General features: G+C 41.4%; 1 protein-coding gene across 3 annotated transcripts in view; it reads right to left on the bottom strand.

Moving 5' to 3' along the window:
- The window catches only part of ATG7 (autophagy related 7), a 248,663-nt gene that overhangs the window by 211,154 nt on the left and 14,516 nt on the right, over nucleotides 1–22,993 (bottom strand). For 2 of the 3 annotated variants that reach the window (XM_047096223.1, XM_047096222.1), the window contains exons 2-7: nucleotides 21,044–21,216; nucleotides 20,242–20,296; nucleotides 12,386–12,503; nucleotides 10,433–10,510; nucleotides 6,700–6,816; nucleotides 5,169–5,318 (exon numbers count right to left, since the gene is read on the bottom strand). In XM_047096223.1, the coding sequence (XP_046952179.1) occupies nucleotides 5,169–5,318; nucleotides 6,700–6,816; nucleotides 10,433–10,510; nucleotides 12,386–12,503; nucleotides 20,242–20,296; nucleotides 21,044–21,203 (678 nt within the window). In that variant the 5' untranslated portion in view covers nucleotides 21,204–21,216. Of the gene's footprint in view, nucleotides 1–5,168; nucleotides 5,319–6,673; nucleotides 6,817–10,432; nucleotides 10,511–12,385; nucleotides 12,504–20,241; nucleotides 20,297–21,043; nucleotides 21,217–22,993 lie in introns of those variants that run through there. The other variant, XM_047096224.1, reaches the window with a different exon arrangement.

Below are 22,993 nucleotides of genomic sequence, written 5' to 3'. Positions count from 1 at the left end.
CTGTGCCGAACAAATGACAGAACCGGCCAGTTTCTCCATGCCCCGCTATATGGAAAGCTCCGTCTCTCATGCCCCATCTTCAGGCAGGGATCCTGGGGGGCGGCTGGAGGGAGGTGATGGCTGAAGTTCACATCGAGGACCATGGTGCAGCATCTCAGCTGGCTCCTTTTCCTCCCCTGTCCTTTCTCAACAGCACAGGTTCTCCCTCCAGTGACATTTTGACCCTGGGATTCTCCTGGGTAAGAATGTGACAGTTTAATCTCACAGGGTTTGCTCTGAGAAGCGAGAGAACTCGAAGAATGATGTTTCCCCACCCAGGGCTCCCTATGAACAAAGAAGCTGTCTGCCTTGAATTCTTCTGGTCCCGTTTGCTACCACCACCACCTGGGACACTTTTGTTGCCTGCTGTCAATCATGACAGAAGGCATCTGCTGGACAAACTACATTTATTGATCATCGCTTCAACTTCAAATTTTTAAAAATTCATCAAAGACATGTACAACTCTATTATCCAGCAAGAAAAGGGGGAGAGGGGAGACACCTGCATTCTACTTCTGTGACATTTCAAGCAGCTTAGAAGAAAATGACCTGATGTGGTGAAAAAAGCTGATGTGGAGGTCAGCAGGCATGCGTCCTAATTCTACAGCTACCTGATTTTCAGCCTTGGGGTGTGAGCAGGCAGGCATACAAGTGTAGGGGGAAAACAGACCTTGGAGAAGGGCTTTCCTCACCTATAAAATGGAGACGTTGTATCATTTCATCTCAAAGGATTCCTTCTAGCTTCAGAATTACAGAACTTTAAAGAACATTAAAGAGAAAAAAAATCCTACATAGGTTATAAGACAATATAAATTTCTTAGGTTCAATCTTACTGGGTGTCTAAAGGCTACTTAAGTTTTATTTGGGAAGAATCCAGATAGTATCAATTCAGAGAATACTTTTTTGTATAGAGATTCTTGAGTTTCAAACTTTCAAATGTGACTCAATAAACCTGGAATCTTATCCAATGTCCTGAGTCACCTACTCTCATATGACCTCTCTATGCCAGGTTTCTCACCTTTGGAGAACTCTGTCTGGACACAGACACTGGAAACAAGGCAAGCACTTAATGATGTGAACTATAACAGCAATGTAAATAAACTCTATTGTAGTAACTTCACTGACCTCTCTGTTCAGTTCAATCTTACTGTTACATAGTTCTCTACCTTCAGTCTCAAGGTTCTCTTTTCCTAACCCGCAGAGAAAATAAGGGGATAAATTCCAGTTTATCAAATATTTTCTACATTTAGGTGTTATCATCTATAAATGCAGAGTTGGAAGTGAATTTATTTATTTATTTTGAGGGAGAGAGAGAGAGTGTATGTGTGTGAGCAGGGGAGGGGCAGAGAGAGAGAGAGAGAGGGAGAGAGAGAATCCCAAGCAGCCTCCACACTCAGTGGAGAGCCCGAAGCGGGGCTCAACTTCATGACCGTGAGATCACAAATGAAGGATCATGACCTGAGCCTATATCAAGAGTTGGACATTTAACTGACTGAGCCACCTGGATGCCTCAGAACTAAGTGAATTTAAATTATAGAAGTTAGACTATCATATTAGATACTACAGGTGGGTGCCTAATTTCAAAGAATGAGCATATTTCTGACACTAAATACAAAGGCCATGAGGTAGGAAGGCAATAAGAAAAAAAAAAAAGAAATCTTTTTCTGAGTAGGAAAAAACAGGAGTAAGTTTCTTAGAGCAACCTGACCTAAGAGGAGCTACAGGGCTGGAATGAACTGCTAAAGAGAAATCTATCACCCATAAAGGGAGGTCGACGTGGAGATGCTTCAGAGTAACTCTCTTACCCACGTGAGGCATGCATGAGTACAAAAAGCAAGCATCCAGACAGGAAAATGACGGAACACATTTGACATGAGGCTGAACGTCATTTAGTATTTCTTTGATGATGCAAAAGTGATTTCAAAATCTTTAAATGCTTTCAGAACCAAATCAGGTACCTCAATCATTGTAGGAATTATTAGTCAGCACAATGCTAGGTAGGCCAGCTAAACTGTTTGGGTAAATAGATTTTTTTTGTTTGGTGGTAGCAGCAGTCGGAAATAACCATGGGATAGGAGTTCTGCGTTCTCCAATTGGCTTTGCCACAAAGTCATTCTGTGAAGCTAGGCAAATCACTTCCTTTTATCACACAAATCAGTAGAAAAAAACAAAATGTAATTGGAAAAAAAAAAAAACCTTGTTTATAAGGCTGACGAAATAAATGCTCCTTTCTACTTGGCTGAGAGCACACAATTCACTGAAGTGGTTCAGTCATGTTCTGGCTATGGTCCACCCAGCTATTTGCTGAAAAAATTCAATGTGAGAAAGAAAAGAGGGTGAAATTGTCAACTTGAGTACCCTGGGCTAGAGAAATTTCCACACTGATCCCATAAAACACACTTCTCTGACAAATGGACATCTATTACTCAAACACTTGATGTAACAGGAAATGCGCAAAGGTGATTACATGTTTTAAAAGTACAGGACAAAAATTCAAGTATCTAATGCACAGCGATGTCACAGACAGCTGCCAAGATGTGGAGTTTGCTAAGTGAAGAAATAGCCCCGCTAATAGCATACCAATTGCTGCTCTTTGGCCATCACTCTTGTCCGAAGATTTTTAAAACCCTAGAATTAAAGGCTAATGTTGTTAAAATTACAAAATGTATCCCAAACATCCAATCTTCAACGACTACTCTGAAGAAAGCAGAAGACCCAAGCAAGCTTTCCTAAAAGACTGGCAACAGAACAGTGATATGGGCTGTTTTTGATGGAATCACAAGCAGTGGCTTGAAAGACAACTAATTGTTGGTGATGCAGCATCACCGTGACCAGTGTGGAATAACATTTCGCTGAGGGAAATAAGAACTTAAACAAGGCCAGTCTTTAATCGATGCAGATGTGTAAAATGTGTAACATCCCAATGCTGGTAAAAGGTGCATGGCTGGCAGGAGGGCAAACTGCACAGTGTGTGAGTCCCAGTTATAATAAGCAATGGTGAGCCAGAGCTGGCTGGAACAGAAAGGGGAGAGCCAGCTGTTACCACTCTCCCCATCTCTGCGCTCTGGGACCTCACAATGGTAGCCTGATGCTGGCCACAGCGGGAGTACTGGAACCCCAGGAAGAAGCAAACGCTACACGGTCAGGGTTTTGCCCCACCTGAGAGCTAGCTGTCAAACACTTAGCAGGACACTACCGATCGGACACCTTCAAGTGTCCAAACTCTTTAACCCAGTCATTCTGTATCTAGAAAATCTTCCTTCCCAAGAAATAATTCAAGGTGAGTGGGGGGATGGCAGGAATTTGATGCACAAGGAGACTCCTAATATGGAAGACGTATGAGAAAACTATAAGTCAAAAATGTCACGTTATCTATCTATCAGAAAGGATGTTGATACAGACTGTGACAGTATTATGCTAAAATCTACAATAAAAGAGAATATAGTATAATCTTAGTCTTTGAAAAACAGGAAAAGATTAGTAGGAGATATACAAAATGCTTACTTAAGAAACAAAAACTTAAAATAATAGTTGAATGGCTTTGTGAGAATTTAAAAGCAGAAAGATGCAGCTGGAAATGAAAATAACGAATGGAACCATACTTAGTGTAGTTCATTTATCTGACAGTATTCTCAAACTTGGCACACAACATTGTCCAAACTACAGTGATGACCCATTTTGGAGTCCAAATCACTTAGTGGATCACAACTGGTATTTTTCAAAAAGACAGAAAAGAAGAGGATAGAAAATAGAGTGCAAAGCACTGAAGAAAGTATTATTTTGTGAAGGAAAATGCTAATGTAAATGGGGAAAAAATGTACTTAAAGAAAGTATCTTAAGTTCAGGCTAAGGAATAATAAGGACATCAGTTAGAGGTCTCTCTTTTCTCAACTCTGATATGTCTACATGGCTAGTGAAATTATCCTACTTGATTTCACGACTTCATAAAATTCATTAATTTTTTATTTTTAATTTACAATCTCTTATATGGCTGAGATAGCTTACTACATATCTCATTACTTCTAAAAGACACTCACAGTACTCTTTGATTCATTCAGAAGAATTTTTATTGAGGACCTAAGACAAGTGCTAGACACTATGGAGATGCAGATACATAAGACACAGTCCTGCCCTTGGGAGCTTACTATCTAGTATGGAACAAAAGTTATTTGACAAGGGAACAGAACAGTAAATGAAGAACAGGGAATAAATGTAGTGAGATCAGACAAGGGAAGATCTATGAGAAGGCTTTACTGTGGAGCTAGGATCCCAACAAGGAGAGTTTCTTAAGATCTTCACAGGTAGAGATTTCAGATGACACAATGCAAGGTCAAAGAGAGATACAGAAAAAGTCCTAGGTAGACTTGATTAGTCGGGGGTGGTGGTGGGGTTGTCTAGTTAAAAACAGGAAAACCTGGGGGGCGCTTGGGAGGCTCAGTTGGTTAAGTGTCTGACTTTGGCTCAGGTCATGATCTCACGGTTTGTGAGTTCAAGCCCTGCTTCAAGCTCTCTGCACTGCCAGCGCAGAGCCTACTTTGGATCGTCCATCTTGCTCTCTCTGTTGCCCCCTCTCAAAAATAAAAATAAACATTAAAAAAAAAACCAACAACAACAGGAAAACTTGGTTGGAACAATGGTTTATGAGAAAAACAGTGGAAGAATGAGGCAGGAAAGGTGGCTTGGAGCCAGAAGGAAGACACCATTAACTTGTGATCATTGAAAGATAGGGTGGATGTGAGCAGTTTAAAGCAGATTCTTCTATTGTGGTGGTGTGCAAGACGGAAGCAAAAAGACTAACTGTCCAGGAGAGAGGTAAGCAGGGCTTGAAATACGTGGTAACTCTAGAAATAAATTAAAATATAGATGCAAAATATAGTGCAACAAAAACTGAAATAACTTTATCACTAATAGGAAGTGAGGAACCCAATAGGAGGTGAGCTAGGAAAATGGAGGAGAAAGTGATCTGGGAATGGCAGGGGGTGGGAAAGGGTGAAGACAAAGAAACGTTGTACAACATTCTTTGGAGGGCCAAAGAAATCTGAGTTTGAATTGTGTAGTAGTCTATCATAACATGAACATCAGATTTTTTTTTTAATGGATGATAAAATGAAACTCAGAGTTTCTCTGACCTTTGTCCTTTGGTCTTGGAAGAAATCACCGTAGTGTTTAAGCAGGGAAACCAGCACCACATTCTCATCATACTTGATTAAGAAGTAAGGTAGCGCTGGGACTCCTTCTGTTTGACAAAGATCATCATATGCACGCTCAAGGGCTTGAATCTAAGAACAGGAAACATTGAGTTATTCTCCAATCACATATCTAATTCTGAGCTAAAAATTAACATAAAAGGTATTTTCAAGCCAGAAGACTGGAAATGACTGAGCATACCCCTGTTACTCTTTTGCAGCAAATGAACACAGAAGTGCCCCCCAAATAATACCACTTCACTTCTGTGTAACACTTCCCATGTGCATGGTGGTGTCTTAGGAGCACAAGGAGACATTTTTATGGTGCAGCATGGTGGTTCCCTAAGATGTTAACCACAAAGGTGTACAGAGAGAGTTCCAAACATTATTTAGCTCCTGTAATAACCAAGCACTGAATCCATCACTGATTAATTTTACCCTGAACCTCTCCACAAAATAACAGCATTATTGAGACACACCTCACTTATTATATAATTCACCCACATAAAATACATAATTAAGTGTGTTTTAAGCATGTTCACAGGATTATGTAACCATCAACTAATTTTAAAGTTGCCTTTTTTTTTTTTTTTAAGTAATCTCTATACTCAATGTGGGGCTTGAACTCATGACCGTGAGATCAAGAGTCAGATGCTTTTCCAACTGAGCCAACTGGGAGCCCCATCAACATAACGATTTTACAACATATATGTCGCTCTTAAAAGAAATTCCATATCCATCAGCAGTCAGTCCTCGTGGCGTAATCCTTTTCCTCTACTTACACTTATTCTTGGGAAACTAGTTCCACAAAACCACAACCTTTGATTTATACTAAACAAAATTACTAATTTTTCATCAATAAGGGTTTCTCCCTGGTGTTACAATCCATGGTTTAATGACTGACATGCTTCATGAATCCAAATCATCTTGCCACTCAAACCTTGCCTCAATGACAATCAGAATATCTGGTTGAGGGTCTGTGTTGTACTAGTTTGATTATTTTCATTGCCCTCCTTCAGACCACCTCTTTCTTATGGTCTTCCTTAGACCACAAAGACTACCTTTGTGTGTACCATTCCTGATGTAGAAGTTCCACAACTTGGTGTGAGGGTAGTGGAATGTCTTCTATTTGGTTTCAAAGACTCTCTTCCCAAAGTATACTAGTGCCTTGGGATCTTCTACAATGAAAGTGAAAACCACATTTTGGCAAATTCTTGCAGACTTTCAACATGTTCCTATAGCTCCTCTACTGGCTCAGCCTTTCACCAAATGTCACTGAATACCTGGAAAAGTACCTTGGACTACTCCTTTGGAATGATTCTACAAACATTTTGTAAATAAGTCTGCTCTTAGTGCCACCTTTGGAGGATTCCACAGTGACCAACTCTTCATTCAGACAACTGCCTGCCTTTAGATAAAGTACTCAAGCTCATTAAGTCCAATTTTACCTGCATTTTGCTTTATTTGTTGATACCTGTTTTGGTGAAAACCTTTGATCCAAGCCCACTGGCCCCTGAATGAGGGGTAGACTCTCTGGAAGGCAGAGAGCAGGGAAGCAAAACCAATAGTAGAAGTGGTACTTCTTTAGATCCTAGAAGAAAGAATATAAGAGGATTATAACCAATGATGAAACTGAAATGCATTCATTGATGTAATTCCCCAACACCACTTAGACACATTGAGGCGCACAACATAGAATCACCTGGTCAGAAAGTCTTATCTCCAACAGAACTCAGGATAGAATACAGAATTTCTGTCTTTCTCCTAAAATATACCCACACACCAAACAATAATATATCATGATAAACATATTTATCATCTACTTGCTAAAGAAAGTGTTGACAATTATCATCATCACTGTGTAATACACAAAACCATCCCAAGAGGTAACTATTATCCCATTTTACAGACAGAAAACTGAAGCTTATGGGGGGGGGGTGAAGGAAAGAACTTCAGCCAAACAAAGATATTGATTAGTGGAGAGGGAAGCAGAATTCCATTTCCAAAATATCAGCTTCCTCAGCAGAACCACACATACTCAACGACCCTTCTGGGGAGGCACAGCCACCAAACATGGTTATCGCTCTTCACAGTCAAATGAATTAGCATGGTATTGAAGAAGCTGTGCTATCCATAACCTATATATGCCTGAGATAATAAAATGCTGCTTTCAGAAATACTTTGTTGGTGAAATTCAGGTCAACAATTATTAGGCACTTGCTATGTACAAGGTAATACATTAGACACTCTGACAATAAGAAGATAAATGAAACCCAGTCCAGCCCTTGGGCAGCTCACTCTCTATACAGGCAGAGATAAAGTGAGTCATGAGTCACAGAAGAGGTTCTAAGAGCAAAGGAGCATCAGCGATATGAGATTACATCTTCAGGGGTATATTTGATGGCTCCCCCACCAGGGGAAGTGAGGCAGGGGCAATGACTCATGAAGCTGTTCTAGATAACTGTTTCCACCCAGGTTGGATGCTTTTGCCCTGAACTCTTGCAGCCTTTGTGGCCTGAATCACTCATATTATGGGATCTCACAGTTATCTCAGTGTCTGACAGTTTCTCCATCAGTCTGTTTATTTGGCTAATCAATGTTTCTTCTTTAATCTTACTAAGAATAAACAATAGATAGTTGTTTGATGACTTTTTGAGACAAAATTCATATACCATAAAATTTACCATGTTAAAATATACACCTGAATGTTTGTCTGGGGGTACTGACAAGGTTGTACCACCATCACTCAATTGCAGAACATTTTCATTGCCCCAAAAAGAAAACTCCAATAGTAGAAACTCCTATTAGTTTATTAGTTAGAAATACCCATTCACAGAATTCCCCATTCCCCCTTCTCCCCAACCCCTAGGAACCACTAATCTATTTTCTGTCTCAATGAATTTGACTATTCTGAGATTTTCATATAAATGAAATCATACTAGATAACTTTTTAAATAAATATAAATGTATACATAAATGTGTGTCTAGATGAGAAAGCCTAGTCATTATAGATTCCAGTCTCTAATTCTGCCATTAATTGATCAACTGACAACAAATTCCCTTTTGACAACAGCAAAACAAACTACAAAATAGAAATTAATGAAGTGCCTGTTCCTTTGAATCCTAAAAACAGCAGAAAGAAAAGCAAAAGTACCTCCAGAGATTATACTCTCTTCTTTGTATTTAAATGATTTGTCATAACTGATCTTTAGTCAAAGGTTAAACAATTCAAGATGAAGGACTTCCTAATTTCTAAAAAGCTTTATCAGATCATCTTCAAAAGTCAAAAGGCTTGAATTTCTTAGAATTCTTTTCAGGATACAAAGGATCTTGATAAAATTAAACACAAAGCCCTTTGTATTTGAAGATTTTAAAAGACAGAGACTTAATTTTTTTTTTAAGGTAGGCTAAGAATGGTCAGTAAAAAGGGCAACAGGGCCAATACACGCGCTAACTCTAGGAAATGCCTTAAGACTTTAACTAAGAGCTAATGTTATTTTTCTTATTAAATGCAAATTGTCGATTCTACTAACTAGAATCCTTGGTACAGAAAATATATTGATGTTAAAATAACAAACCCAGAAATCTTTAACTAGCACCACTTATCTCTCTCTTAGTGGCAGATCTACAAAACTGCTCAAATTTACAGACAAATTATTAATGCCAAATTGCAGCTAGTAATCTCATGAAGAATTTAAACATTTTTCTATCTCCCCCACTATTACACAGAAAGCATTATAACTCATTAGGAAATGTGCTCCTTATAGATAGCCAGCCTTTGGCATAACCTTCAGTATGACTTTTATCACTCTCTCCTTTGCCTTGGGCAGCAAATCAGGCAGCATTCAGAAGAAACAGGATTAGTTCACGGGGCAGGAAGAAAGGTAAGACCTATAACTTGGTGAAAGAAAGAGGTTAGTGGAGGAGAGGGGGGAGGGGAGGATAAAGGGGAGGGAAGGGAAGGAAAGAGGAAAAGAAGAAAATAAAAAAAGAAAGGAAGGAAGGAAGGAAGGAGGAAGATAGACAGATGTGGGGAAGAAGATTAATATACAAAGCTGATGAAGCTGGTAAAACAGTACACTTAATACACATCAACGTCGATACATTTATATGCCTTCTCTAGAGAATTTATCCTAAAGAAATAAAATGAACAGGAAAAAAAAATCAGTATGGCCAATATTGTTCACTGCAGCATTTTACAAAATAGTGAATATTAGAAACAACCTAGATGTACAAGAACCTATAGAACATACACTTGACAGAATATTATATAGTCAACCTAATTATAAAGGCTAAATTCATTTCATATGTAGATATATAGAGACATACACTCATGTACATATATGTGTACATACACCTGCGTGTATGTGTGTTAAGTGTGTGTGTGTGGGGCTCATATCTCTATCATCAACCCTTTCATTTCCCCATATCACCCATCACCAAGACCAGGTCCTTCCCCCTACTTCCCTAGGCATTAGATGTTACATTTACACAAAACATTTTTCTTTCTTAAAAAACCACAACTGTTGGGGCACCTGGGTGGCTCAGTCGGTTAAGCGTCCGACTTCCTCTCGGGTCATGATCTCACGGCTGGTGAGTTCAAGCCCCACATCGGGCTCTGTGCTGACAGCTTGGAGCCTGGAGCCTGCTTCTGATTCTGTGTCTCCTTCTCTCTCTGCCCCTCCCCCACTTGTGCTCTGTCTCTATCAAAAATAAATAAATGTAAAAAAAATGTTTTAATAAAAAAAAAAAAACACAACTGTGTGGACAAACTATGTAGAGCAGTGTGAACTCCTCTAGTCCAGAAGCTGCTGGAGGATAGCTGGGATCCCCAAGATGTCATCTTTTTCTTATGGTGATGGACCCAGCAACTGAGCCCCACAGACTATACTGAATAAAGACTTTAGCAACAAAGAACCACTACTCCCTGAAGCTGATTTTATTGTGTCCTGAATGACAAGACTTGCATCACTGTGTTACATAAACCATGCAGTATGTAAGATCAGTAAGAATGAATTAATTTTGCACCGGTGATAAGTGCCAGCGCCTTCGGGCCACTAATCAAATGAGTGTTTCTTGACCAGCTCTGATTTAAATAACACCAGGTAATAGCTTCAGTGAGAAGTACACAGACTGCCCTATTGGCACCCAGGGCTCGGCCAGGGCATCTCAGCAGTCTAAATGTGACCGAGATTCTATTTACTTACTGCAAATGTCAAGAGGAGGAACTTGTTGAGGAGGACAGGGTTTTCGAGGGCAGCGCCCGATTTTACGGCTTCCCAAATCTGCCAGAAGAAAGAGAAGTGTCAAGGCAGGTTCTCAGGCCTCTCTGAGTTTCTCACTCTCAAGACAAGCACAGAGGTGAAGAGCACCAGGGCCCAGCACCACTCATCCCAGGCAATAAAGTGGGTTGTTACCTCACTCTGGCCACTTTGCACAGCCTCTCCACCAGCCACACTCCATGAGGGGCCTGGGGAAACTGAGAGAACGCAGAGTGTTCCTCTCAGTGAGTCTCAGCATCCAAGGAGGCAACCAGGACATTTTCACGCCTTCATTATTTCCTCCAACAAATATTTACTAACTGCCTATTATCTACCAGGCACATCAGGATTACAGAATAAAAGACACAGTCCCTACCCTCAAGAAGCTTTGGGTCCCAGGAGGGAGACAGGCATAATTGTCTGAATGCACCACCAGGTAGGATGTGCTACCTCAAAAAGATGTGGAAATCTTGGGAGGAGCTCCGAACTGGGCTGGGGAGGTGGGAGGGAAAGGAAGCAGGAAGGGGTTCCAGGAAGCGGTGATTTGAACTAGATACAGGGGATTTCTGGAAGTGCTGTTTGGGATTATCTTGCCCTGAGACAGGAAGGTAAGACAATGAGGAGTTGATGCATACTCAGCAAGTTCTGTGGCCAGAAGCAGAAGCTGGCACTGGGCTGCAGCTGTTGATCACAAGATGTTTTAGTAGCTAAGATTAGCTGCTATACTTTGTGTTACTAAACAAGACAAACGGTTGCACCCACAGGAGCCACTGGGTGGAAGAGGGAAATTAGCAAAGAGAAGTTCCTGCTATTGACATGATCACCTTGGAGGAGCTAGACCAGAGAAGAGCAGGCCCCACTTCTGATAAACTGAGAGGGTGGGAACTGCTGGGGAGTGTGGACAGGGGTGAAGGCTGAGCCCCAGCACAAGGGGTGGGATTTCTGTGGGAAGCAATCTGTGATTTTTGATGGTGGATGAGGACCTGACCCAACTCTTTGGAGACAGCCTTTTAAATGTGCAGCCACAGCAGGAGCCCAGGAGCAGTTGAGTGGCAGGCCAAGGACAACCATCATCACCTGGGTCACAAGCTACATGCATCTCGAGGGATGTAAGGGATACCAAAGGCAGAAGACTTCCTTCTCTGACCATGGCACCCACATAAATAAGACTCTTTCGTTTAAGACTAGTGCGAAGACCACTCGATTAAGTGCGTTAGAGGGGATTGGGATAAACTGTCCTACCATTTTAATTTCTCACACTAACTCAGATATGAACAAGTTAAGGGAAAGACACTCCCGGCAGAGAGAACACCATGTCCCAAGGACAGAGGTGAGAACCAAAGTAGGTGGAGTAATTATAAGTGATTTGCTGTGACAGGGTCAGAGAAGGTGAGGGCAAGAGTGACAGGAGAGAAAAGCCACAGAGACCACAGAGGCCAGGCCACAGGTGCCTTGTAAATCAGATGGAATAGTTTATATTTAGCCCGAAGTATACTGGAGAGACTATGCGATCATTTCAGAGAGCATTACAGTGCTCAGGACTGGACTGGAAAGCCAAGGTGCACAAAGAACAGAGAACCCAAGGCCATGCAGACACAGGAATAGAACTCTCAGGGACAGGTCAAGCTGCTTCAAAATGCTAATTAGAGAGCAACAGCAAAGCTTTCACAACTGCCCTGCGATGAAACTCCTGCCTATGCCCAGCTGAGAGCCTGAATATCTTCTCCCTGACTTTCCCGCCAACACAGGAGAGCTGGGGAAATAAACCAAAGCCCACGACTATCTTCAAGTACCGACTATATGCTAGTTTCCATGACAGACACATGCACCTGATCAGAGACACTGCACCTACCGAGACCACGGAAAACAGAATACATACATCATCTTTTCCCAGCTAACCTCGTCTGCTGCTTGTTCCAAAAGTAGCTTCTTATCTGCGGCCTTGAAAGCCTCGAGTGTGTTGGTGTTAAAGAGCGTTCCAATAGCCGGACAGCAGTGGGCTGGGGTGGGAGCACTCCTGGACACAGGAGAAACATGGTTAGGCAGGCACAGCCAGGACAGCAGTGGGAGACAAAAGACAGTGCTCTGTAGGGCAAAGAGAAGATCAACCACACATTTCTTTGGGAAAAGATGAATATCCTCGCTTAGGAACTAAAAATAGGCACTGCACACACACACGCGCGCGCACACACACACACACACACACACACACAAAGCCTCTATATTCCCTTTACCCTAATCTCTTGGCATGTTGTTCTTCCACTGCCCCTCCTCCAGTATAAGTTGATTTCCTAGTTTTTACTCTTTCCCATCTTTAACCCGAAAGGGAAGCATCATTTATTGAACTTCCACTGTGCCAAGAACTACACAATGTTTGAATTTTCTTAACAGCTTTTTCTTTCAGTTAAAGCTTTAAGTAACTTGCCTAAGGTCACATAAAAATAGGCAGAGCTGGAATCTAAAGCCAGAACTAGCCCACTCCAAGGTACTGGGCTGCCTACTGCCTGCTCCCCACTCAAACCCTCCCAGGCTTCAAGGCCCTGCTCCAAACCCTCTCTTTCCAGGAGGCCCCTCCCATTTCCTCTGGTAATGGCTGGCACAGGAAACTGAGCGTCCCATTTTAGATTGTCGTATACACCTAACTAGAGGACAGCAAGCTCCCTGCAGGCAGGGAACTTGTCTCCTTCTTCTGGCTGTCCCCAGACCTCCCCAGCCCAAACAGGTTTCATGCAGAGCTGCTGCTAAGCAAACTCCTGGTGGTCGTCTGAGTCATACAGACAATATGTGTCATACCTGGGCTACCTACCAATCTGTTGTGTCACATGTGTGTCGCACTCTACACTGTCCCCTTATAGTCAAAATCAGGGGAGCAGAAGATGAGTTACTTCTGAATACAAATTCAGATGTGGAAACATCTGGTCTCTTCTCTGAAATGACTGATTTGTGTTTCAGAGGTTACACACGCCTAATATTGTTGTCAATTACAACTACTGCAGAGAGAATATACATTTTTAATGACTGCACTGATGGGAGCTGTATGGTTTCGAAGACCTTGTGTCTCTTCACTTGGAGTCTGTGTAAAACTGGGTCCACAAGGGCTGCAAGCAGAAGATCAAAACCTAGAAGAGGTGTGGAGGGGTGCAATGGGGGCAGAGGGCTCTGCCAAATGCTGTCTGTGGGGCTCAAATACCAAGTCCTGGGGAAAAAGTAACTTTACATGGCCAGAGCCTTCCCTTGGAGGGTGACAAGTCAGCAAACAGGTTGCTTCTCACAATGCTACTCTAATAAAATATTTTTCAGCCATGTGATAGGAGGACATCAAAGACAGTCTTAAGGAGAAAGAGACATCAAAAAGGGGCGAAACTCAGCCTAGAGGGAGGAGGAAGGAAGCACAGTGGTTGGCACATTAGGCCTTCTACATTCAGACTCGGCTTCAAGAAATTACTGCTGAAACAGAAGGAGCAAACCTCTGAACTAATCTGATACTAGCACAAGAGGAAGGTACCCTTCTTCCTAAGTGCCCGAATGTCCCAGGTGTGTGAATGCAGTATCAAAGTGTCATCACAAGAATTTGAGCAACTGCCAGCACACCGGCCAGGCTCCTAGAACATCAGTACTCATGCAAGTTAATCAGTGCGGACAACCGAAGTCTCAAAGGAGAAGAACTTTTCATGAGTAAAGCTCTACCAGGGGATGTGGCCAAGGAAAAAAATTTAAAGGGTGATAGTGGGAAGGAAAGCCATTCTGCCAATCTCTCCAAGTTCAAGTTCACTTGTTCTGCACAGAAGTGGCTCGGATGAGGAGTGGAAAGAGCCCTGGACTTGGAAACAAGAGAATTTGGTCCAAATCCTGGATCCTAGATACATATTAGTTTAGTTTCCTACAACTCCATTGATATGAAATGTCCAGAATAATCAAATCCATACACAGAAAGCAGATTGTGGTTGCCAGGCTAGGGGGAGGGGGCGGGGGACAGGGGTGGGAGAAGGGAAGAAGGGAGAGTAACTGCTAATGGGGTTAGGCTTTCTTTCCAGAATGATGAAAATGTTCTGAAATTGGTGATGGCAGCAGCTCAACCTGGTGAATACACTAAAAACTGCTGAATTACACATTTTAAAAGGGTGAATTTTGTGGTATATAAATTATATCTAAATAAAGCTGCTAGGAGATCAGAATTAGAAATCTTTGCCATATAGTAAAGCCAACAGTGAATTCACAATGATATATAGACTAACCAGGTAAAGAATTGATCTTAGAAAGGCCTCTAGCTTGGGCCTGCTTGGGGATGCTACTTCTAGAAACTTGGCCTTCACTTCACTCAGTCTCACGGTGCTTACTGTGGAAAGTACTGAAGCTGGTTTGCACCTGTTATTTACACCTGGCCAAAGGCAGGCATGTGGCCAGAGCTTCCAGAACACACAGGCAGGGTGGTGGCCAGGACAGGATAAATCCCCCAAAAGAAAGACAGAGGCTGTTCTTCACACCTGGAGGAACCTTTGCTTCACAGGCACAGCTCTGCATGCCCTAGGAACCTAGGAAGTCATACTCAGCCTGGGGGCATGTGCCAGTATCTCTGCTTTCCCTAATAATCTGTGAGTTTCTGTTTGCAACATTTTCTAACAGAGTCCACCGGTGTCTCTGGGCAACCCACACCACATCCCATTTTGACAGCCATGCATTTAGACTGCTTTCAAGATTTCAAGGTATTTGAGCAACTAGCACACATCAGACGTGTTAGGGGCTAAGGAGTTAACGGAGACTAAGAGCCTGTGTCCCAGATGATTTTGCCTACGAGTCTTACATTCCTTAACTATTTTTTTTAAGTTGTTTTTTTTTTTTTTTTTTTTAGGGCAAAGGTTATGCCCTAATCAAGTCCAACTTGAGGCTTAGAAAATACCTCTTATGACTACAAAGATAAATGTTCCTTAAGGGAAAGCCCAGAGAAACGAAAACTTTTTTTAGTAAGTCAGTTTCACATTTATGCCGAGAATGTCCACCAAAATCTATTCTTTTCTTTTTAAACAGATATAGTGTACATATGTGCAGCTTGTAGCTGGGCACCATGTTTCCCAGTCTTCCTTATAAGACAGGTAAGCCCTCACGCTCCTACCAATTAACCTAAGTGAAGGGAAGCATGTCTCTACCCGGCAAGGTAAAGTGACAATTCAGTTTTTTGGTTTGTTTTTTTTTTACTTTTTTTTTTTTTAATGTTTATTTATTTTTGAGAGAGAGAGACAGAGACAGAGTGTGAGCAGGGGCAGAGGAGGGGCAGAGAGAGGGAGACACTGAACTCGAAGCGGGCTCCAGGCTCCACGTTGTCAGCACAGAGCCCAACATGGGGCTCAAACTCACGAATTATGAGATCATGAGCTGAGCTGAAATTGGACACTTAACCAACTGAGTCACCCAGGCGCCCCGTCATTTTTCTTTTTTTTTTTAAGTAGGCTCCACACCCAATGTGAGGCTTGAACTCACGACCCTGAGATCGAGAGTCGCACACTCCACTGAGCCAACGAGGTGCCCCTGACAATTCAGTTGCAAGCAAGCCCTCCAGGATGAGGCAGCCATAGTCCAGAACACTGGACTATTAAGTGGGCAAGAAATAAACCTCCTTTGTGTTTGGGCCATTACATTTGTGGGACTGGTTCAGCAGTACACCCTACCCAAAGACAGCAATCTCCGGTGAAAGACAGTTGATGCCTGACAAAATACTACTTCACCACTAACTGAGCCTAATACACGTACGGAGGAGGATCTTATGGTGCTAACTGCTGGCAGAGAGTCCCCATTAGGCTTCCGGGGACTCCAAGGATAAGGGATTGATCTGGGGCTACGTGAAGCTGAGATATGCCTGGCATCTATAAACGAGTACTAGGACTGAGAGCTTTTCAGCTGTGTCTTATTCTTCTCTGCATGCCCAGTGCCTACCACGTTCTATTGTTACAACACAGAGGAAGCAATCAATAAGTATTTCCGAAATAACGATTACCTCTTCACATGTATTACAGCACAGAGCACACTACAATGCAAATATTTGTTTTCTACCTCTATCCAGAGCTCTGTGTTTCCTAAGTCTTTGTGTTCCTAACACCTACACATCCTGCACTTATGAGACATTCAGTGTCTGATGAATAAATTTATAAAGATTTGCCCTACAAACCAAGCCAATGTACAGCAATAAAAACAAAGGAAGATTAATAATGAAAATAATTTGGATACAAAGAACTCCTTTCTTCTGTGGAGCTCCAAGCACTTTCATTAAACTCCCTAGCTGCCTTAGTCTGTTTGGTCTGCTGCAACAAAATGCCACCGACCAGGTGGCTTATTAACAACAGAAATTTATTTCTCATAGTTCTAGAGGCTGGAGGTCAAGATCAAGGTGCCAGCATGGTCAGGTTCTGGTGAAAGCCCTGTTCCAGTCACAGACTGCCCAAGTCTCCCTCAAGGGGTGGAAGGGGCTCCTAAAGGCCCCACCTCCTGATACCATCACCTTGGGCATTAGGTTTTCAACATATGAATTTGGGCAGGGACACAAATACTAACTAAGACCAAAGCACCAATCATCCTAAGACAGAGAGATTCAGAAAATCACAGACTTTTAAAAGCAGAAGGAACATCAGAAGCCAAGAGCTTGAGATGAGGAAACTGAAGAGGAAGAAACTAAAAAGACTTATCCTAGGTAACAGAGTTAATCCAATGTAGATACAGGCCTTCCAGGTCCAGCTCCACCACTGGGGCCGTGTCTCATTCCTGCTCATCCCCGCAAGGGCTCACCACACAGCCTTGCACACTGTGAGTATTCAACAGCACAATGAAAAAATATGACCAAATAGAGCAATTTATGTAGAAGTCATACCTGCACGATCACAGATTTTCTTATCTCCTTCAACCAAAATTTCTGGATCACTCAAGTGTAAGATGTTTGGATTTTGTTATCTGATCAAACCTAACATCTGTGAACAGCTTTTTCTATAGTTGATTGTTCCAAAGGATAAAACTATTAAAATCTTCATTAAAACCAATCTAGTGTCAGAATAAAGGTGGGAGCAAGTCTAGCTTGCAAGGAATGTTAGATTCTCCAGATCACATTAAAACTACACTGTTGATATACTCCCTTGATCATCTTCAGATAATTTAATGCTTGTACTCTGCTGGTTCTTTTCCTTATTATCTTGCAATTGCTTCAAAGGTAAGTTAGTCTCTACCAAAACAAGAGATCGATTACTAGGATTTGATTTGTTCTGACAAGCAATCACAAGGAATTTATTACAGAGCAAGAAACCTCTGAAGAGAACAAGAAACACCAACACATACCTTTTAAAGGTGTAAAGACTAATATATTTTTATCAAGACTGCATTTTATTTATCCTAAGCCATTCTTTCCCCTAAAAGTATGGGGTATTATTTATCTCATATCAAATCTCTGACTTACCTGCTATAGAGGAAAGGGCTAATATCATTTTGGATTTATGTTATGCAATTAAATTTTGCAATTTGATATACAGGAATCAAATGCATTGGCTTTTGGAGAGATTTAAAAAATACATTCTAAGGCTAAAATCAACAACATAAACAACAGGTGTTGTCAAGGATATGGAGAAAAGGAATCCTCATGCCCTGCTGGTGGGAATGTAAACTGGTACAGCCACTGTGGAAAACAGTATGGAGGGTCCTCAAAAAGTTAAAAATAGAACTACCCTACCATCTACCAATCACACTACTGGGTATTTACCCAAAGAATACAAAAACACTGTTTCAAAGGGATACATGCACCCCTATGTTTACAGCAGCATTATTTACAATAGCCAAATTATGGAAGCAGCCCAAGTGTCCATCAATTGACTTGTGTGTGTGTGTGTGTGTGTGTGTATAATTGGATATAATGGATAAGGAAGATGTGGTGTGTATATATAATATATATGATGGAATATTATTTAGCCATAAAAAAGAATGAAATCTTGCCATCTGCAATGACATGGATAAAGCTAAAGAGTATAATGGGAGGTGAAATAGAGAAAGACAAATACCATATGACTTCACTCATATGTGGCACTTAAGAAAGAAAATTAATGAGCAAAGGGGATAAAAAAGAGAGAGAGAGAGAGAGAGAGAGACATCAAGAAACAGACTCTTAATTATAGAAAACAAACTGATGATTGCCAGAGGGGCAGGGGATAAGGGCATGGGCTAAATAGGTGATGGGGACTGGGGAGTACACTTGGCACGGTGAGCACCAGGTTGACTCACTACATCGTTTATCTGAAACTAATACAACACTGTACGTTAACTAACTGGAATTAAAAAAAAAAAAACAAAACTTAAAAATCCAAAAATAAATAAACAAATAAATAAAAATAAAAGATATATTCTAGGGATACTTTACTCGGAACACCCTAATCTTTGACTACTGCTACTCTGAAAAGCCAAGCAGTACTTACAAAGACCACTTGGCCTTCCCCACATCCTGCAACTTGATACTGCTAATGTGGAGAAAGCAAAAAACGTTGACCACTCGGAAGCTTTCCATTCTTCAACCTTTAATTGTCTTATAGCCCCTCAACACGGTTTCTGCTCCACCCTTCTGTGTAAAATTCACTTTGGGAAATAATTCTCAAGAACTGCAAAGGGCCTAATCAACAAATCCAATGACCCTTGCACTGAACTCTGACCTTTCTGTTTCTGATATTGTTGATCATCTCTTTCCTTCCTGAAAGCATACATCTTTGGTTTCTATAATGCTTTTCTGGTTCTTCCTCTGCGACAGTTCTTGCCTACTCTGCTAGTTCCGTGTCTTCCTTTGCAGACTCCCCAATCAGATCCATTCACTGTTCTGGTCCTTTGTTCTTCTTACACAACAGTCTTCGTCTCTCATGGCCTCACGACTCCTCTACCTGGATGACTCTTCCTCCTTGACTCCAGTGCCTCCAGGGCATTTCTACCAGATGATGTCATCTCAAACTCAACAGGTTCTACAAGCTTACCTCTTCTTAAAATTGTATCCACTTCCTGGTCTATCTCTGTAGAAGATAATAAAATGCCCCCAGCTACTAAGACTACAACCTCAGAAATATACTTCACTTTTCTCTCATCCCTGCTTCCTAAATTTAGCCACATGTGACCTTGGGCAAGCCACTTTACCTTCTGACCCATTGTTTCCTTGTCTGAAAAAATAGAGATTATTCACATCTGGCAGGTCTGAAAAGGATTATGTATGTGAAAACACCCACATAATTAAGTTAATGAATGTCTGTCTTCTCTCCAGCACTCCCTGTGGCCTTCAACCAGGGGAAAAAGACTCTTTGAGGGGATATGTCATATTTCTTTGAGTATTCCCATAATATAATGCCTTACACAGTGGCTTGTATACAGAAGTAGTCTAATAAATATGTTCACTGATGCCCATGGATAGGCATCTAAAGGAGTAAGTCAAGAAGTACCAATAAAGGATCACAAAATACTAACTAAAATCAAAAGCAGGTGGGATATTATCTAAATCTCAATTAATCTAGATGATACTTGGATCTAACAGGCTATGATAATTACCTGCTGAAAATAATATATCTGATAGTCCTAAGCATCTAACACTTGTCTCTGTGCTATAATGGGGACAAAAGAATCAAGGACCTGGCCCTGCTCCCAGAGGCTCCCCCAGTTCTCCCTGTGGTCCACCTATGTGCAAAGTTAAGAATGCTCATTCCTCACAAAAAGCAAACACTTTTAGATTTTAAGCAAAAAAAAAAAAAAAAAATACTCACATGTCAAAAGCACTGAACTCCAATGTTAAGCGAGCTGGAAGCCCAGCAGAATCACCTGGACAGAAGCATTATCACATTTTCCATTATGAGTCAGTAATAGCAGCATTCATAACTAAAACGTTTGTGAATAATTTTGTTCTTTTTCTTGAGCCCAAACTGCCCTGTGCAATTCTGGTCATCCATACTCAACAGGGACTTAGCAGAAGATGCCACAGCTTTTCTGAATCTCAGAAATTTGTCAAGAATAAAAAAAAAAAAAAAAAAAGAAAGAAAGATTCACTGGGGGAAATGATTTCTAATCTCCTCCCCCAGCAATTCTAAATAATCAGTATTCATTCTTTGGATTAATTAACTGGGGTCTCGCTACTCTCTTTCTTTTCCCCACAACAGAGGGAAAGAAGTGAAAATGAACTTGGGTCAAAAGTCAGGAAGTAAAAGGGGGATAAAAGGTGCAGCATAGGGAATACAGTCAACGTCACTGTAATCGTGTTGTATGGTGACAGACGGTAGCTACAGTTGTGGTGAGCACAGCATAACGTACAAACTTGTTGAATTGCTATGTTGTAAGCCTGAAACTAACGTAACATTGTGGCTGAACTACATTCAAATAAAAATAAGCAAATAAACAAATTTAAAGAATGAACGAACGAAAGAAATTAAGACAAGAAGTAAAAATAGAAAACAGTGAAGATCATTAATTATACAAGACAAGAGTGTCCCTTTCTAAAGGAAAGCTGACCCTATTCTAGAAGGCAGAGAAGGTGACAGAAGATGATGACATACAGAGTGAACTGTCTCCTACCATTGTAGTAATATCCCTTAATGTCCTTGGGAGCTTCATCCAGCCGATATTCATTCAGTTTCCTCTGGGTCAACTCGTGCCAGAATCCAACATCCAAGGCACTGCTAAAGGGAGCAAACTGCAATTTGGAGAGCCCAGGATCCCCCGTAGCTGCTGCCATTATTTCTCGCCTACTAAAAAACAAAACGGAACACAGCAAAATGGCATCAAACGTGGTGAGAAAGAAAAAAAAACATTTATAATAAGGCATAATCAAAACAAACAAAAAATGATGGGAGCTATGCAGGCTACCTGAAGACATAACTGAAAACCACCCTGAGTAATGTGACCGTGTTGCCAAGTTTAGCCTCCTGGCAACACAACTGATTTTCTAAGTGAAGTCCTTTTTCTAAGGCCTTTCTGGCCTTCACCTCTGTGCATCTTCCTTTCTTGATCAAGTCGGTCTGACTGGTGTACAAGTGCTACTACTCCTTCTTCAACATAATCATAGTCTCAGAAATTTGTGCCCTCCTGTGTGATCCTGGAGAACTTCACAAGTAAAAAACCCAGGCCCAGCTGGTCAGAAACACAAAGCCCTGTCACAGCTCTGAATGAAAGCACTTGAGCACCCCCCACCTGAGGAGAACAAAGAAGTTTCTGGCCCACCTAACCACAGTACCCGAATTTTTTTTTTGACATCTCATCTTTTATCTTTTAAATGCATGGAAACTTTGCATCTTACTCTACTATATATGTATTTTAATATTTCCCCTCCTGAAATCTCCCTCTGACCCCTCCCCCAGCAATCAGGCATGCACACACTATAACTCCCCTACCCCTGCACACACTCTCAGGGATATACCTCCTCCAGCACAACACTAGAGAACTTGATATTTCCGAAAAGCAGAAGTGGGGGAGGTCTCTTCATGTTCCATCCTGTCCATCACTGTCCATCCCTGACAGAGCAATATTTCTACAGCAGAAGGTATGAAGAGTCACACTATGACTATCATTCACACCTACTGCCTGAGTTTTGAGCCAAGATTATTACCTAGCTTTCAGTTTTCCCAACTTGGCTGATTTTGGAATTAAGAGAAATATATATAATTTGTAGTTAAGTTTTGGGGGAGTCAGAAGTCATACATGGATTTGGGGGAGTCAAAAGTTGGCATGGATAGGGATCAGCACCCTATTCCTCAAGTTGTTCAAGGGCCAACTGTATAAGTGAGTTTAAAGCCAGGACTTACCATCAACTGATGAATGGATAAAGAAGATGTGGTTTATATATACAATGGAATACTACTTGGCAATGAGAAAAAATGAAATGTGGCCATTGCAGCAACGTGGATGGAACTGGAGGGTGTTATGCTAAGTGAAGTCAGTCAGTCAGAGAAAGATAGATACCTTATGTTTTCACTCATATGTGGATCTTGAGAACCTTAACAGAAGACCATGGGGGAAAGGAAGGGGAAAAAAAAGTTACAGAGAGGGAGGAAGGCAAACCAAAGGAGACTCTTAAATACAGAGAACAAACTGAGGGGAAGGGGAGATGGGGGAAGGAGAGAGGGGAAAGTGGGTGATGGGCATTGAGGAGGGCACTTGTTGGGATGAGCAATGGGTGTTGTAGGGAAGCCAATTTGACAATAAATTTAAATAAATAAATAAATAAATAAATAAGGCAGGCAGGCAGGCAGGCAGGCAGGCAAGCAAGCCAGGACTTGGATGTGCTCGCTTTAGCAACACGTATACTAAAGCCAGGACTTGGATTTCTCAGAGACGTCTCAAGTTTGACAAATCCAAACTAAACATTTCTTTTTGCAAAATTTTGCCCGTTTTCCTGCATGTCCTAGTTTACATAATAGTACCACCTACATCCAAGGTCGAAACCTCAAAGTCATCTTCAATTTTCCTCTCTCTCACATTCAACAAATCACTAATTGCTAGAGGTTCAACCTTAAACGGGCCGCCGGA

This window comes from Lynx rufus, unplaced genomic scaffold (genome assembly GCF_022079265.1).
Source record: "Lynx rufus isolate CCGP_SWC_20201006 ecotype Redwood Valley unplaced genomic scaffold, mLynRuf1.p SCAF_4, whole genome shotgun sequence".
NCBI classification, from domain to species: domain Eukaryota; kingdom Metazoa; phylum Chordata; class Mammalia; order Carnivora; family Felidae; genus Lynx; species Lynx rufus.
The sequence above is the reverse complement of the archived record's forward strand: the minus strand, read 5'-3'. Positions and strand labels throughout refer to the sequence as shown.